Source organism: Colossoma macropomum, unplaced genomic scaffold, assembly GCF_904425465.1.
Source record: "Colossoma macropomum unplaced genomic scaffold, Colossoma_macropomum, whole genome shotgun sequence".
NCBI classification, from domain to species: domain Eukaryota; kingdom Metazoa; phylum Chordata; class Actinopteri; order Characiformes; family Serrasalmidae; genus Colossoma; species Colossoma macropomum.
Window position 1 is genome coordinate 17,263,749 of NW_023494804.1, and position 16,858 is coordinate 17,280,606.

Genomic DNA, 16,858 nt, shown 5'->3' on the forward strand with positions numbered 1-16,858 from the left:
CCACAGCCTGTTTGAGTATTGTTGCTGACCATGTGCATCCCTTCATGGCCACAATTTACCGTCTTCTAATGGTTATTTCCAGTATAATAATGCACAACTTCACAAACTTCTCACACTGTTTTATGAACATGACAGTGAGGTCAGTTTTCTTCAGCGGCCTTCCCAGACGCCAGATTTGAATCCAATAAAACACCTTTGGGATGTGGTAGAATGGGAAATTCACAGCATGACGCATTCATGTCAACATGGACCAGAACTCCAAAGGAATGTTTCCAACATCTTGTGAAATCAATGCTACAAAGAATTAAGGCTGTTTTTAGAGCAAAGGGAGGCCCTAACCAGTATTAGTGTTTTGTTCCTAATAAAGTGCTCAGTGAGTGTAGCATTACAATATGCTTGTTTTCTCACTTGGTGAAGGGGTGTGGTGGGATTAGGGCAACTGTCTGGTGGGAGAAATCAAACATCCTCACAGGATCCACAAGCATTTAATGCTGGTCTACGCTGGTCAGTGCTGGTCTAGTGCTGGTTTGGTTTAGCTGGTCATTCCAGCATGGTCATGCTGGTTGACCAACATACCAGCATCCAAAACATAACATATGCTGGTTTTGCTGGTGACCAGCCATGCTAGTCTATGCTGTTTTTTTCTAGCAGGGTTGTTGCAGATACAAGTATTAAATGTTTCTATAATGAGGCTGGTACTCTAAAAGCTCACAAGTGTCAAAGAATTAGTACGAAGCTAAAAAATTAAGAAAAAAAATGGTTTAATTCCCTAAACGTAAAATCCACTCTATAGGTTCATGGCGAGGAGACTGTGACCCCTGCTGGTACTGACACGCAACTACACCAGGAACTAATGCGGCGGAACCAACGAGTGCGCTGAGGAGTGAGAGGGGAATTATTTTGTGGGCGTACGATGGCAAACGTTGCTTAGCGAGTTTATTTGTGTTTTTAGAATTGAACGTTCATAAAGTAAACATTTCACTCATAAACAGTGCTCGACTCACACGAGATGACACCTATTATAGACCAGGTAGGTTAACTCTTAAATAACTTCTCTAACTTAGTTTTCTGAGAGGTTAGACTGCTGATGTGTGCGTTAGTAAAACCCTTTAAAGGGCTCAAATCCTGCATTTCCCTTATATGTTAAGTTACTTTTCTCCCTGATGTCTCCGTCCAGCTGTTTGTATGAGTTTATGTACCAAACCCAGTCGTAATTAATTTTGCATGACCATTTTCTAGGGCTGAACAATTTGGGGAAAATATCTAATTGCGATTTTTCTTACTAAAATTGCGACTGTGATTTAAATTGTTATTATTTTCTATGAATTAAGGTTCAGGTCTGTTGTTTTGGCCAAGAAGAGCAAAGGCAGCCAGTAAGTTGTGGTTGTGATGTCGCGATACGTGAAGGTTCGGTTGCCTCTGAGGAGTTTAACTCATATATAGGCAGTTCACACGCTCTGTGTTATTAAGTTAAATTTCCCCACTTAAAACTTAAGCTACACCTCATTGCAAAAACAATCTGAGCTGAAAAACTCCAGCTTATAAATCCAGTGCTATCGCCTCATTTGTTTTTTGTTGGTGGTATCACAAAATTAGTGAATTCAAAATGGCTCTGTTTCCATACATGGACTGTGAGTGAATGGTTTGAATAACTTTTATATTAAATATTGAAACTTTAGTAGTGCTTACTTACTACAATAAATTCTTATCAAAAGAAGAAGTGGAAAAAACCTTCATGATATTGGCCCTTTAAACCGTTAGCATTTTTCATGCTTCAGTAATCTAAAATGTTGATATTTTATCTTAATATTGATGTTGTTTCGTCTTATTAATGAGAGGTATTTAGTGTTGGCAATTAAATGATGCATCATTACCAACATGTAGGTGTGTAAACTGCTGTGTGTTCTGTTTCTCTCTTTGGATGAACACAGGAACCATACCCATGTTCTCTAGTCAAAGCAACCCAAGTAGATCTCTCTGAGGGCACTATGGCTCTGCAGAACAGGGACTCTACTGTAGAGACTGTATATTAGCAAATAAACTACAACCCTGTTTCCAAAAAGCTGGGACGCTGTGCAAAATGTAAATAAAAATAGAATGCAGTGATATGCAAATCATTTAAACCCTACATTTAATTGAAAACAGAACAAGGACAACATATCAAATGTTGAAACTGAGAAATTGTTTTTTTATTTTTTTATTTTTTTTAAAAATAAATGCCCATTTTGAATTTGATGCCAGCAACAGATTCCAAAAAAATGTTGGGACAGGGGCATGTTTACCACTGTGTTTCATCACCTCTTCTTTTAACAACACTTTGTAAGCGTTTGGAAACTGAGGGGACCGACTGCTGTAGTTTTGAAAGTAAAATGTTTTACATTTCTGGCTTGATGTAAGATTTAAGCTGCTCACAGTTTAGGGTCTTCTTTATTGTATTTGTACACCAAATGTTTCAGTGGGTGACAGGTCTGGACTGCAGACAGGCCAGTTTAGCACCCAGACTCTTTTAATACAGAGCAATGCTGTTGTAATCCATACCATCATGCTGGCTTTTGAACTGTGTGCTGATAACAAGCCAGGTGGACCCTCTCGTCTTTAGCCCGGAGGACGCAGCATCCATGATTTCCAAAAAGGAATTTCAAATTTTAATTCGTCAGACCATTGGACACTTTTCCACTTCACCTCAGTCCAACCTAAATGAGCTCAGACCCAGAGAAAGTGGTGGCATTTCTGGATGCTGTTTCTATATGGTTTCGTCTTTGCATGGTAGAGTGTTCCTGAGCCCATGCAGTGATTTCCACTACAGAATCATGTCTGTTTTAAATGCAGTGCTGTCTGATGGCCCGAAGATCATGACCATCCAGTACTAGTTTTCAGCCTTTTCCCTTGCATACAGAGGTTTCTCTGGATTCTCTGAATCTTTTAATGATATTATGTACTGTAGTTGATGAAAGTTGTTTGCTATTTTACGTTGAGAAACTTCATTTTTGAGTGGTTGCACTATTTGCCTAAGCAAACTTTCACAGAGTGGCAAACCTCTCCTCAACTTTATTTCTGAAAGACTGGGATGCTCTTTTTATGGTCAGTCATTTTTCTGACCTGTTGCCAGTTAACGGCCAGGTGTTTTTAGCATTACCCAACTTTACCAGCCTTTTGTTGCCTCGTTCCAACTGGTCAAAAGTCACCATGCCCAATGCCAAGTGTGGGCTACAGGGCTAGTGGCCTTGATGTCGGCGTCGATGTAGACAATTATGCAATATTTAAAATTCTAAATGTTATTTGGAAAGTGAACAGGGTCGTTGTAAATAATAGTTATTGCTTCTCATTTCCACTCTATTTACAATTCTAGAGTTTTTGAAACAGAAGATGTTACAGCTCATAACATGAAGAAGGATGGCTTTTTCGTTAATATTAGCTAGCTAACTAGCTAGATAGCACAACTATTTTACCGAGAAGAAGACAGTGGGCTGACGCATTTCTTCTTCAGGTGCTCCAACATGGAAGATGTGCTCCCAGGTAACACAACTTTAAGTGCAGTTTATCTGATGGGGACTGTTTTGGTGTCTACTAGGTCTTCCAGGTGGTTCTTAGGAGGCACATTTTCTCTGTGGCTTATAATCATCAACTCATGTTTTTTCACTTATTTCTCTAACTTTCTCCTTCCTTTTTGTAGAAAGTGTCCAGCCAGCCAGTCGTTTGTGAAGACACTAAGAAATGATGGTGTCCCGAAAGCAGAAAAAGGTTTGGCGGTATGTGGAGGAGGGAAGCCTCTTGAAGCTGAAGTCGTACCTGCGCAAACACAAAGACGTAGGCGTGAATTTTTCTCAGGGAAAGAGGCAACGGAGCCTCCTGCATCTATCCTGCTCTCAGGGTGATGATGCCATCCTCAGGCTGCTGCTGAAACACGGAGCAGATCCGCTCCAGAGGGACAGAAATGAGGACACACCGCTACACCTCGCTGCGAAAAGAGCTCGCAAATACGGCAAAAGAGGTAAACAAACACAGACATACACAGCCTAAAACCATACTCAAAAATGTTTAATATTCAGAAATATCTGATCCAAGAACTCACCTGTAGTCCTCCATAGAACTGCAGTAGAACATCTTAGTCCATCTGTCAGCATTAACTGAAGTTTGTTAAATTCCATTTTTCTCTTTTTGGATCTTTTTGGTCTAAAAAAAACAAATAAGCTTGATTAAGGAGGGACAAATGACGAAATCATATACGGCATTAACAGATATTTGCTTAGGGAAAAAAAAAAAATCCCCCCAAAAATAAAAAATATTTTATTTTTTTTATTTATTTATTTTTTTTACTCTAGAGGAGCAGAATTTTTATATGATGCTAAGTTACTGCATGAAAGTCTTTGCATTTTATTCATTTTACTACATTTACAATTACAATTATAAGTAAATGTAAAGTCTCTGTAAAGCTAATCCAGGTGGATGTAGTCCCAGGTTCCCAGAATTAGATATCTGCATCGACCCAGAATTCCCGTATCCACGCATTGCTGTGTGGAAGTAGATTTCAAATATACTTAATCAGAAGTAAAAGTATATGGATGGAACAGAATATATGGAACGGAATAAATAGAGCTGTTCACTACTCTTCTGAAATCTCAGTCCTGAAGTCTCAAGTCATTTTTTACTGTCAACGCTGTTACAGATTATGATGACCTGGTGGTTCCACTGCGGAAACACTGTCCTGCTGCCCTGGATGCGCCGAACAAAGCTGGAGTCACTCCTCTTGATCTGCTCCAAGGACTGAAATTTGGGCAGGTAAGGAGCTGTTCTGACTGCTGTGAAATTTAATACAAATACGAAAGGAGAGTTTCACTGATTCTCCATAATTAAATGTTTAAGATGTAAACAGAGTCATTCAGAGTGGTTTGGTGTAAAATGCTCTGTTCTAGAGAAACCAAGTCAGAATTGTTCACAGTGTTGGTGACAGAAACCAGACGTCCACCTCTAAAAGCTCCCTCACACAAAATTATCACATGAAATGGTTATGAATATATGAACTGCCTGATGTCTGAGACATTGATTGACGATAGCTTTGAGAAGGTTTTGGCCTAAAACACATGAGGTGAGGTGCATACAAGGCATTGTACAGCAAAGAAAACTTATTTTTTCAGATTTATCACTATTTTGCCATCATCAACATTATGTATAAAAACTCAGAAAACACATGTAGGTTCACTGTTTATTTAGATAGTAAATAAAATGGCTATGTGTGTTGTAGACATGGTTCCTATCGCAACCACTGTAAAGAAATGTGAGTCTAAGTCTCTAAATGACTTTGTTTACACCTTGAATTATGCAGAGATTTTGGAAAATAGGTAGAATTCACCTTTAAATGAAGGAACAAGACATCTTAGCCACCTGTGTTAAACTGTTCTACACTGTTCTACACTGCTCATGCAGCTATAGGTTTTAATGCGTTTATGAATGAATGAAGGACATTCTAATACAGTCTGAAGCTTTTACATGTGGAAAAGAGCTTATTTACATTCTATCATTTAGCTTTTGATTTCTCTAAAGTGACTGCCATCAGGCACCTCCTGAGATGGTGCATTGCTTCAGGGGAAGGAATAGAGCATCTTCTCTTTCTTCTCTCACCACAATATTCCTCACACTTGTGTCATTATGAACAGAAGAGGAGTGAAGAAGGAGACTCTCCTCAGCACACTGACCCTGAGCAGAAGTGGAGGGAGAAGCTGTTTGGTGAATGCCAGGATGAGGTCTTTGAGACATTTGGGCAGTATGATGGTAAGATTGTTAAGGCTGTATGTTTCACCTATAATGATGTCATATGATAGTTTGATAGCTGACTGTATGTGAGGGCATGTTTTAAGCAACATTACTAGGAATGTCTGATGATTAAGGCATGTTTTAATTGATCTGTATCAGTTATCTTAATGTTGTTAATAGGAACTCACATTCTCCTTTCATGCTGTTCTGTATTTGTGAGTGAAACACAGTATCAGCGAGGGTCTCTGATCTAGTTCAGCGTTTTCTCCCTATGATAGATGAGGGTGGTGGGAGGGAGAGGGTAAACATGATATTACTGGTTAACATTATTTTGGCCTGACCACTGGTGCACAGTGATGTCATCAAAAAATCAGATGTTTTAAAGAGGTGGGGCAAAAGTTATTACATGTTAATGGAGGAACTTTGTCTTTTAAATGATACTGTATGATGAATTGAGTTTACTATGACCTGGCACTAGCAAGGTGAAAATGGTAAATTTTGATTTCAGGATGGCTCTCAAAGTCATTGAGAGTGGTTTGGTGTGAAAAGGTGGATTGTAGAGACTCAAATTTCTTTACAACCAGGGGTCGCCATGACTACAACACAAATATAGACATTTTATTTACTATCCAAAACCATCAGTGAACCTACACGTGTCTTCCATGTTTTTATGTGGAATCTTGATAAAATAGTTGAAAATCAGAAAATAAAACTTTTCTTTGGGGACTATTTTGCCTCAAAACACAGTGCATGCATTCCTCCACCATGAAATAATAAAAAATGTTTTAGGGCTTTTTATCTTGAAACTATCATTAAAAAATATCTCACACATCAGGCAGCATATTCCTAAGCATGTTTTGAAGGTGCTTCTAGAGACATTAAAGTCTTTGGATGTCTGTAAACTCCACTGTAAACTCTCACTTGGTTAAATAGCCAAGCAATTTAAAGTGGAATTCCACAGTTCTCAAAATGTCTACATTATTAAATAGTTAAGATATAAACAAAGTCATTCAGAGTGGTTTGGTGTGAAATGCTCTGTCCTAGAGAAACTTACCGAGTCAGAATTATTTATTAGTGGTGATGGGAACCAGACATCCACCTCTAAAAGCTCCCTCACAGAAAAGTATTACATGAAATGGTTATGAATACACTGCCTGATGTCTGAGACATTGTTTTACTGTAGTTTTTAAAAGGTTTTGGCTTTTTAAAAAAATCATTAAAGGTGGAGAAATAAATGCAGTGTATTTTAAGGCAGAATTGTCCCCAAAAAACATATTTTTCAGATTTTCAACTATTTTACCATCATCAACATTCCCAATATAAACTCAGAAGACACATGTAGGTTCACTGGTGGTTTTGGATAGTGAATAAAATGGCTATTTTTGTGTTGTAGGCATGGAAACCACTGGTTCCTATCACCACCACTGTAAAGAAATCTCTACAATAAGTCTCTACAATGAGCCATTTCACATTATTCCACTCTGAATGACTTTGTTTACATCTAAACTATTGAATTAAAGAGAGCATTTGAAAAATTTGTGGAATTCCTCTTTAAATTGGATTAGTTTCACTGTCTTAAATGAACTTAGAACTGGGCACCTGTACTACCTACAAAAATTTGAACATTGTGCCATGGATTTGGGCAAAGAAACTTGACCTCTAAACATTACATGCAGGCCTACATCATAGTGAACCACCTAAGGTATTAAAGTGCCATTTCCTTTCATCTTTTCCAGATGACTTTCTGTGGGATGACAAAGACGAGGAAGATTTTGGAGACTGGGCGGAGCGGATCAGACGAGAGTACGCGGCGAAGCAGCAGGCCAGGGCACAGAGAGATGCAGCTTTTCACTGTAGGAAAAGAAAGCACAGGGAGCAGACAGAGGAGGAGGAGAGGAGCCGCAGGGAGCTTCACTCCAGGCTGGAGAGGGAGCACAGGGAGTATCTGGAGCGCGCTGTACGGAAGGAGGAGGAGACGAAGCAGGGAAAAAAGAGGCGTTATGAGGAACGCTGCGCTAAAACCTTCAGCAAATCCACCTCTTCTGGCGCGGAGACCAGCAGCATGCTGGGATACGACGACATCCCCTGGCCGGCACCTCGCGGCTCCCTGGATGAGATGTTGGCGGTGATGTTACACGGTGCTGACCGGTCCGATATTCCCACCTTCCGAAAGCTTCTCCGGCAGCAGCAGGCCCTCTGGCACCCGGATAAATTTTCCCAGCGCTGCGGCGGGCGGCTGCTGGAGAGAGACAGGCAGAAAATTCTGGATACAGTCACGGCTCTCTCTCAGGAGCTCAACAGACTGGCTCAGAACCTCCGGTGACACATAGCATGCTGTGACCATATGCAATTTTAGTTGCCTAGTTGGTTCTTGGCTTGGAATTATGGTAAAAAAAATGTAACTGGTAATGGCTAAACCTTTGAAGGGCCTGTATCATGGCAAAAAATGAATTTCCCACTCTTTGTTTAAATAAAAGAGTATGAAATAAAATGTAAACATTGTTTTAAAATGTAACATTCACTTCCTAGTCTATACAGTCCATATATGAAAACTAAGCTGTAACTGTAGTCTGTTGTGAATTCATTGTTTCTGTGATGTCATAAAATCAACTCATTTACATGTATTCATCTTATTAGCCTATAGCAGTTTAGCCCAGGCCACTCATACTGAGTGCTTTTTGAATGAGAGCAGCCAATCAGAACAGAGGTCATTTACATATATCAGTCTTAAAGGCACAGTAACAAAAACAGCCTATTGAATTCTAAGGGATAAAGAGAGGTTGAAAAATGGTCATGTAAAAATGAATGATGACCTTTTTTGGTACATAAAACCACACAAATTTTATAAGTGGACCAAAAAAAATGAAAAAATTGTTTTTTGGCATCGCCCTTAAGAACATTTTTTTTAAAAATACTGAGAATAAATAAAATAAAAACATAATTGTAAAAGAGAAAGAATAAGAAGAAAATAAAACAAAAAAAAAAAACGGTCACAGGACGTGTATTTCTTTTCTAAATAGTCAATGCACATAGTTCAGGGTGGGCGGAAGGTCAGAAGGTCCATACGGGGGAGATCAGGAAGATATCCCTCTTTTAAATATAAGTGTGCTGTTAAAGTTGCAGTGTTTCATACAGAATTTACAAATTAAACATTGTAGAACTTTGTTGGTTCCAGTTCTAGTTGAGCAAGATGCATTCTTCGCTATAAATGACATTGTCCTGTCCAGATCTGTACCAAAGAGGTACCATATGAGTATAATGTCCAGTGGAATCTTTTACATAACAGACAGACAATCCATATGTGTTAGTAAATATGCAGTATTTTACCAAATGAAAATGTTTGTGTCAATTTTTGTAGTATTGCTGTGATCCTAGACAGAAGATGAAAGTGGGTCTAAATTTACATGAAGCTCTGGAGCTCATTTAACTACCATCTGGGTGTGGACCAACAAGGAAGGATTATTTAACATGATTTCATCTTTATGGAGCATAAATACCTCCACTATCAATACCAGCTTCTGTCTGGGTCAAAATAAACTTACATAGTCTCAAGATTAATCTTCTGAATGAGTAGATTAAACAATTTGTGAAAGTTATTTGGGTATCCCATTAGCATTTCCTGTATGATCTACATTAAAAAAATAATTGAACATCTTAAACAGAACAATTAACACTGCATCCTGTTTGTAGAGTTTGTAGAGAATTGCCAAATTCTCAACATCAGGACCACACAGACTGCAGGTTGAATCGGTCACAGGTATTCCTGCTAGATTTGGCATATAAAGATGAATTCAACAAAGGATCTTAAGCAAAACTTGATGTGCCACGTAGGTCTTCAGCTTCACACCCATTTAGACAAAGGACAGGCAGGCAGTGGGCCTCTGGTTTGGAAGAATACAGCACAGAATATATTAAGCGATGCTCTGGTTGCCAGATTGCTGTCAAATCCCCCATGCCATGGAAGGAACAGTGTGGTAATGAGGCAAACAACAGCTGCGAAAATGAATTGCCATGGTTTGAATCAGTATAATGTTTTACATCCAAGTATAATACATTTGAGGTGTATTAATTTATAAATAAGGACTGGCACAATTAATAGCAACCTAAAGGATGAAGTGTGTTAAACAGAAGTGTGTTAAGTGTTAACAAGTTAATACTTTTTTAGTAAGAAAAAAACACCCTTTTCTATTTTTCATTCATATTTTTTAACAATTTCTGCCCGGAGACTCTAATAATTCACTGCACCCAAGAGGGATCAGCCACCACGTATCTGGCAACCCGAGGACCAACGGACGGCGGCGGCGGTGCTAGCGTTACAGCTGGGGAGGATTTTTTTTTTTACGTTGCGCTGTTTTAATGCTGAACGTTACGAGCTTCTGCGTTTTGTTTCTGAGGGCGGGACAGTCTCTCCTTTCCGGCATTTTATCCTCAGTCGTGTTGGTCGCATCTTTTGCTCTATTTTTGTCGTTTTCAATGGCGAGACTGCCGTTAGAGCTACAGCCTCTTATTGATTAACCGTACAGGCGGCTAAGTGTTGCTAGCCGCTGATAAACGCTGCTATTAGTGGATTTCGATCCAGGCGACATGCTAGTTTAGGAATATATACATGTTAAAGAGCATATCAGTCATTTTAACAGAGAATAATGAATTAGGATGCTGTTTTGAGTCATTTCTAGGTGCTCTCTAACCTGCCGTCTCCAAAATAAATGTCATGGATTTGTCGTTAAGAGGCTAGTGTTGCCAGGTTTGCTTTGTTGTTGTTTTTGTTTTTCTGCGTTTTGTCCGCGATGTGTGCCAGTTTCAGGAGTGAGGAGATGTGCCTGGCCCAGCTGTTCCTGCAGTCCGGCTCTGCATACGACTGCATCAGTGAGCTGGGCGAGATGGGGCTGGTGGAGTTCAGAGATGTGAGTAACCTGCTGATGTTGATGCTGATGCTGATGTTGATGATGCTTTGTATGCAGGGCTAGGATGTGACGGGATGCAAGTTTTGGGAATACATATTCATAATACAGAAATTAAGTATCTGTATTCAGTCCAAGTCACTGCCTTTTGTAAAGGCGTCATTCAGAATACAGTTACTTTTACATTTTAGAATAATATTTTCAGAATATATACCCATGATAAAAAAAAAATCATCTTTAAAAGAAACACAATCAATGCATGTTAACTATTTTAAAGTCAGCACACAGCATGTAAAGTCTTACTGTAAAAAAACTCAAAATGGCCTCTTTACAAACACTGAAGATCCTAAAGCCTGAGTAGACTGATAAACCACTGTCATGATCAGTTATTAAACTCAGTGTTACTGAGCTCTGCTAAAGCCTGAGTACACTGATAAATCAATATGATGATCGGTTATTAATCTTAGTGTTACTGAGCTCTGTTAAAGTCTGAGTATACTGATAAATTAATGTGATGATCTGTTATTAATGTCAATGTTACTGAGCTCTACTAAAGCTTGAGAAGACTGATAAATCAATGTGATGATCTGTTATTAATGTGAGTGTTAATAAACTCTTGAGGGATAACTGAACCGAGTAGTGAACATGTTCACGAGTGATAAGCTCAGCTTTGGTGTTGTACTGGACTTGTCCAGGCATTCTGTGGCAAGATACATATCATTAACTGAAAATCACACAGTTACTCACTTTATAGTCAAATTTGCAAGATTTTGTTATTGGTATTTAGTGAATTGTTGGCTTAGGTCATGAAAGGGCAGTGGGATTATGTGAGCAGCCAAGTCAAGTCAAAGTTTATTTATATAGCTTTTTTAACATCAGAAATCATCACAAAGCAGCTTCACAGAAAAATCTGTGTCTGAGCCCCCATGAGTGTCGCCAGTGGCAACAGTTGCCAGGAAAAAGTCCCTAAAAGCAAGAGGACGAAACCTTGAGAGGAACCAAGACTCAAAAGAGGAACCCATCCTCTTCTGGTCGACACTGGATAGCCAAACAAGAACACAAGATCAATATGAACAGAGAATAAAGTTTTAAAACTAGTATAAAATATTAAAATACAGTAACGGGGGAAAAGCAGGTGAAGCAATGTCTATGATTAAATAGTTCAAGTCTGTGCAGCAGCAGCATCATCAGAAGAGTCAATGCATGCAGGTGAGGTTTGCACAGCGTTGTACAGCATGAAGCTCCATGGTGGTCAAACTGGTCCAGAGGGTGGGCGAGCAGTGGGCACCCGGTCGGCAGGGAGCAGCAGTGAAGTGAAGAATGCGGTGAGAGCCAAAATAACCCTGAGAATGTTGTTAATTTTGGTATACATTTGAGTCATTGAATTTTTACGTATTAACAGAAGAATTACAACAACAAAACTGCCAACCAGCAACAGTGAGGTACGGTGTGAAATAAATAAATAGAGTTTTTCCCATGTATTTTATCAATATGTATTCCAAATACATTCTGAATGTATTACTTTTTTGTGTATTGTAATGGAATACATTGCTGAATGCATTTCAGACAATTTATTCAGTATTCAGCCAACCCTGTGTGTAGGTGTTGCATCCTAAAGGTAGGCAATATGGCAAAATGTAATATCACAATACTTCAGGAGGTTTTTTGCGATTTACGACAATCGTTTTTTATAGCAAAAATGCAATTCGAAAGGTTGCAATTTTCAAATTGCAAGAGCTTAGGGCTGGGCAGTATTACTATAGGTATCATCATTGTGATGGATTATGTTACATTCCAATACAGTATGCTTTTCTGAACATATTGTGAATCTCATCAGTACTTGTTACTTAGAACACTGACCAACTGCATGTTTCATTGTAAATAAACCAAATTTAGTCCATTTAACTGGATTTAGTGCAACACAGGATGTTAAGTATTGAATAAAACTGTGTAAGAATTGTCACAGTTTTGATAGCATTTTTAAATGTAGAACTACTGCTTCTTTTCACTCTTTTCCGACTGATCAGAAGTCTGAAAAAATAAATTCCATGACATATTGTGCATCATGAAAATTTCCTCAAGTATTGTAAAATTGTATTTTTGTTATATTGCCTGAATACAAGAGCTGCAGTTTTATTGCCTATATTACCAACAGTATCATCTTTACAGTTTTTAAAATGGGAAAAATTTTGCCTAATAACATGGAGCTTGTAAACTGCCTGTAGATGAGTTTGACCACTCAGAAGCAACCAAACGCCCATATGCTTTGACAACAAAACTACAACTAACAGTCCAGTGCGCTACATTCAGTGCTCAAGCCTCAAGCCAGAAAAAGTAAATATGAAACAAAAACTGGATCTCAATTTATAGAAAACAAACATAATTTAGATCGCAGTATCGCATTTGCAGTAGTGTTCATAAAAATCAAATTGTTCAGCCCTAATTCACGATGTGTCATGATATTTATTTTTTCTGACATCTAATAAGTTAGAACAGACGAAGTAGAGCCACATTAAAAAATACTATTAAAAACTGTGAATCTAATTACTGTTCAACATTTCACACTCACACTATGTGCTGCGCTAAATCTAATTAAACAGGACTCTTCTTTTTTTAATCAAACATTTGGGAAGTGACGATATCCACGATATGCTCAGAAAGGCATTGTGACATATTGTGATAACATTTCTCACAAATTAACGATAAATATTGTCATATTGCACGGCTCTACTGCATCCTTCACTTTACTGCTCAGGACTGAGAAGCTGCTTCATACTTGTCTTCTCACTCCTGCCTGGTCCCGGTCCTGATCCTTTTCTTGGTCCTGGTCCTTGTCATTGTGAATCCCTTGCACATTTTACAGTTTGATCTGCCCTTTTACACCCATTCCAACCTTTTAACTCAGGAGGGGCTTTAAATGAACTGATTAATTATGTAAATAGAAAATATAGATACTAAGATGCTAATTTGCATATCAAAAAATGTACTGTTCGATTTTTTTAAACTTTCATGAGCATTCAAATGGTCAAACATTCTGACTTATCCTTAGGGCAGGGTTATTTAAACTTTTTTTCAAAGAGGGCCAGATTGTGCTGTGTCAAAATACCTGAGGGCCGAAATATTATTCAATATTTAAAGTTTTCAGAATATCAGTGTGTAGAATCATTGCCTTTCGTGAGCTACTGTGTTTCTTATCACTGTATAATAGAGGCACAAGGCTTCTTTTATTGTTGAAATATCTGGATCAGTAAGTGCTTTCAACAGATAATCAAATTGTATAAGAGTAACAATAAAACATACTATATTGTTAAATAAAATTTTTAAGACAAACTAAACATAAATCTATACATTTTTGGTTTTGTTTGATAATGTTCTTTATGTATCAAATTAATGTAGCAACCACATTCAAAATTCACTTTATTAAACAAAAAGCAAATTAAACAGCAAAAATAGCCAAGTTTTTGTTCAAACTTGAAGGGTTAATATATACTGAACTGCTGAATTTGCTCTGTTAAGAAGTCGGTGCTGGGAGACTCGGGGAGCTGCAGCTGCTTTAGTTTTTCTCCTGAATATTAACTGTAATGTTCATGCTTTGTTTCACGTCTGTTGATATATTACATATATTACAGTCTTTTGAAATATGAGGCTCAGGCTGCTCGGGCTCTGTGAGAAAGCATTCAAATTTCCATCTCGCCAGAATCGCTGTTCTCAATGTTAATTGATGCTTTACGGCTGTAGTCTTGACCAAATGTCAGTAAATGAAACTGCAGGTCTAGTCAAAGAACAAAGGCTCTTGAACTTCACTACCGTAGTGCGGCGCATCACACTATAACTTTATGGTGCCGATGCCACAACCAGGTGTATCTAATAAAGTGACCAGTAAGTGAGAGTGTACACTAAACAAATTAGTTTGGCTCAGGTACATACAAATTTTCTTATAAAACATTTTAAACAAAATAAATGTCAAAAATCACGGTCCCTCCAGTTTTTAAGCTCTTTAGGAAAAAAGCCTTGTGGGTGTGTCCGTAGCATAAGCCCCACCCCTTCATTTTGATCATTGACTATAGTTCTGTATGATGTTGACATAAAATGCGATGTTCAATAAAGCTGTTCGCTATCACAATGACTATATGAGAAGCGATAATGTATTGTTAAAATAGAGCACCTCTGACTGGATGTGACACAAATACAGACAGTTTTTTGTCTGTATTTCAGTATCTGAAATCTAATTAACCTCTCGTTTAAGCAAAATTACAAAACAACATTTACTGCTGCTTACATTAGAACTGCAAGCACATATTTTGTTTGCTGAAAGGCTGAGAAACAGTCAATCACCTCACCAGGTTTTTAAAAATAAATAAATAGATATGTATTTTTGTATAGACACGCAGGAATGAATAAATGTATATGTATTTGTTTTTGTTTAGTTATTAAATGATTGTTGTGACACTAGCCATTCCTGCCACACACTCTAAAAACACAGTACTGGGTGTGAGAACAATCCTGATGTGTGTTCTTACAGAGTTGTAGTTCAGGATAGAGGAGTGTTTGAGATGTACATGTGTGTGTGTTTTGTTATTGGCCGTTTGCCGAATGGTTACTTGTCCCTCATGTGGGAGAGCAGGGTTTAAGCACAGCACAGCTCTTAATGAGGTGTTTATTGTGGACAATTGCATCGCAATAATGATAAAAAATATGATTTATCATGCAGCCCTAATTAACAGTGGTTTTCATGAAAGTCGAAAGACTGAGAAAGCAGGGGGTTATCAGGGATATTTTTCTAGTGACCCTTTTTCACCTCAGGTACACTCTTAAAAAGGATGGTTCTTCAAGGGTTCTTTAGTAAAGGGAATGGTTATTTTTAGAAACCTGAGTTATATAGAGAACCATTTCATGCATAAATGGTTCTTTGCATGGTGAAGTGGTTCTTCAGATTGATGTTGTGTATGAAAATTGTTCTATATAACACCAGAAAGCGTTCTTCTATTGCTTTCTGATTTTATGCTTCAAAGATGTGATGATGCTTACCTGCTCAAATTTGTTGTTGACAAGTTTATATTTTAAACTCAAAATGTATTTCTGTTTAGCTTTCTTTAATTCCTTATTTGCTCTTTTTTCCTTTTTAGTAGTTTAGTAGTTTAGTAGTAGTATTTTATTGGTCAGCTTTGATTTATTGTTATTATTGTTATGCTATGCAAATGATATGTAAATCACCTTTAATGTGACTGTGCATATTAACTGTTTTTCATCTGTGAGCCACACTATGTGTTGTCTGTCCAGGGCTGATAGATAGTGACCTTTTTGTGTCAGGAGGGTTAATGTGCCATTGAGAACTCATTTAATTGGATCGATTGGTCACTAAAGTGGCACAAATCTGTTTGAAAGCCCACTTTTTTTCTAGCCTGCCCGCAGCACTTTGGGCACATTTATCCCCCATTTTGTAGCTTTTGTGTAGGTCTGTGTGTGTGTGTGTGTGTTTGATGAAACCAATCATGGCAGATAGTGAGCATTTAAGAGAAACCCTAAAATAGAGATTATGAATTAACTGGGCTCACAGTTCAGTCTTTACAACATTCACAACTTAAAAGGGAATTCCAACAGTTTTTCAAATTGCTGCATAATTTTGAAAAACCGATGAGATGTAAATAAAGTCATTTAGAGTTGTTGGATGTGAAATGGTGCATTGTTGAGAGTCAGGCATCAGGCAGTGTGTACAGAAACATTTAGTGTATAACCCTTTGTGAGGGAGCTTTTGGAGGTGGACGTCTGGTTCCTATCACCACCACTGTGATTCTGACTCAGTAAGTTTCTCTATTAGTATGGAGTATTTCACACCAAACCACTCTGAATGACTTTGTTTACTTCTTAACCGTTTACATATGCAAGATTTTTGAAAAATTAGTGTAATTCCCCTCTAGACCAATGTTCCTCTCTACTACTCTTTCTGGCCAAGACAGTGCAAAATTGTCTTCACTGCTCTAACACACCTGTTTCAGCTCACATGTTAGAACAACAGTTGAAAATTTTACCTGTGCACCTTAACCACCTTAACTGAAATGCAGTAAATCAGCCAAGACATATTTGGTGTCTGAAGTCGCTTCTTTAGTTTTACACTGGTGATATGAGGCTGATGTAGCTAACAAGTAATGGAAGCTTATGACTACCAATTAACATGGTGCTAACTGCATACCTGAATTACTGCAGAC

At 38.0% G+C, this 16,858-nt stretch overlaps 2 protein-coding genes across 4 annotated transcripts in view; both read left to right on the plus strand.

Moving 5' to 3' along the window:
• Positions 1–886: 886 nt before the first annotated feature.
• nfkbil1 (nuclear factor of kappa light polypeptide gene enhancer in B-cells inhibitor-like 1) lies at positions 887–8,238 on the plus strand. Of its 2 annotated transcripts, none has more exons than XM_036594971.1 (5): positions 887–1,030; positions 3,674–3,991; positions 4,667–4,779; positions 5,658–5,769; positions 7,488–8,238. In XM_036594971.1, exons 2-5 carry the CDS (start codon positions 3,715–3,717, stop codon positions 8,072–8,074), a joined length of 1,089 nt encoding a protein of 362 aa, XP_036450864.1. In that variant the 5' UTR covers positions 887–1,030; positions 3,674–3,714; the 3' UTR covers positions 8,075–8,238. The 2 variants fall into 2 exon arrangements, with proteins under 2 accessions (XP_036450864.1, XP_036450863.1); XM_036594970.1 differs by having other exon boundaries at positions 5,655–5,769; positions 7,488–8,233.
• A 2,099-nt stretch (positions 8,239–10,337) lies between these two features.
• Positions 10,338–16,858, plus strand: part of atp6v0a2a (ATPase H+ transporting V0 subunit a2a) — a 37,848-nt gene continuing 31,327 nt past the window's right edge. Inside the window, exon 1 of one of the 2 annotated variants that reach the window (XM_036595456.1) lies at positions 10,338–10,655. In XM_036595456.1, the coding sequence (XP_036451349.1) occupies positions 10,539–10,655 (117 nt within the window). In that variant the 5' untranslated portion in view covers positions 10,338–10,538. The remainder of the gene's footprint in view (positions 10,656–16,858) is intronic. The other variant, XM_036595455.1, reaches the window with a different exon arrangement.

What these genes read in the sequence shown, in the direction of transcription:
- nfkbil1 (XM_036594970.1), top strand. Translation starts at nt 3,715, where the DNA reads ATGATGGTGTCCCGAAAGCAGAAAAAGGTTTGGCGGTATGTGGAGGAG. An exon ending in TCGCAAATACGGCAAAAGAG is followed by an intron (nt 3,992 to 4,666) that starts GTAAACAAACAC and finishes ACGCTGTTACAG; the next exon opens with ATTATGATGACCTGGTGGTT. An exon ending in AAGGACTGAAATTTGGGCAG is followed by an intron (nt 4,780 to 5,654) that starts GTAAGGAGCTGT and finishes CATTATGAACAG; the next exon opens with AAGAGGAGTGAAGAAGGAGA.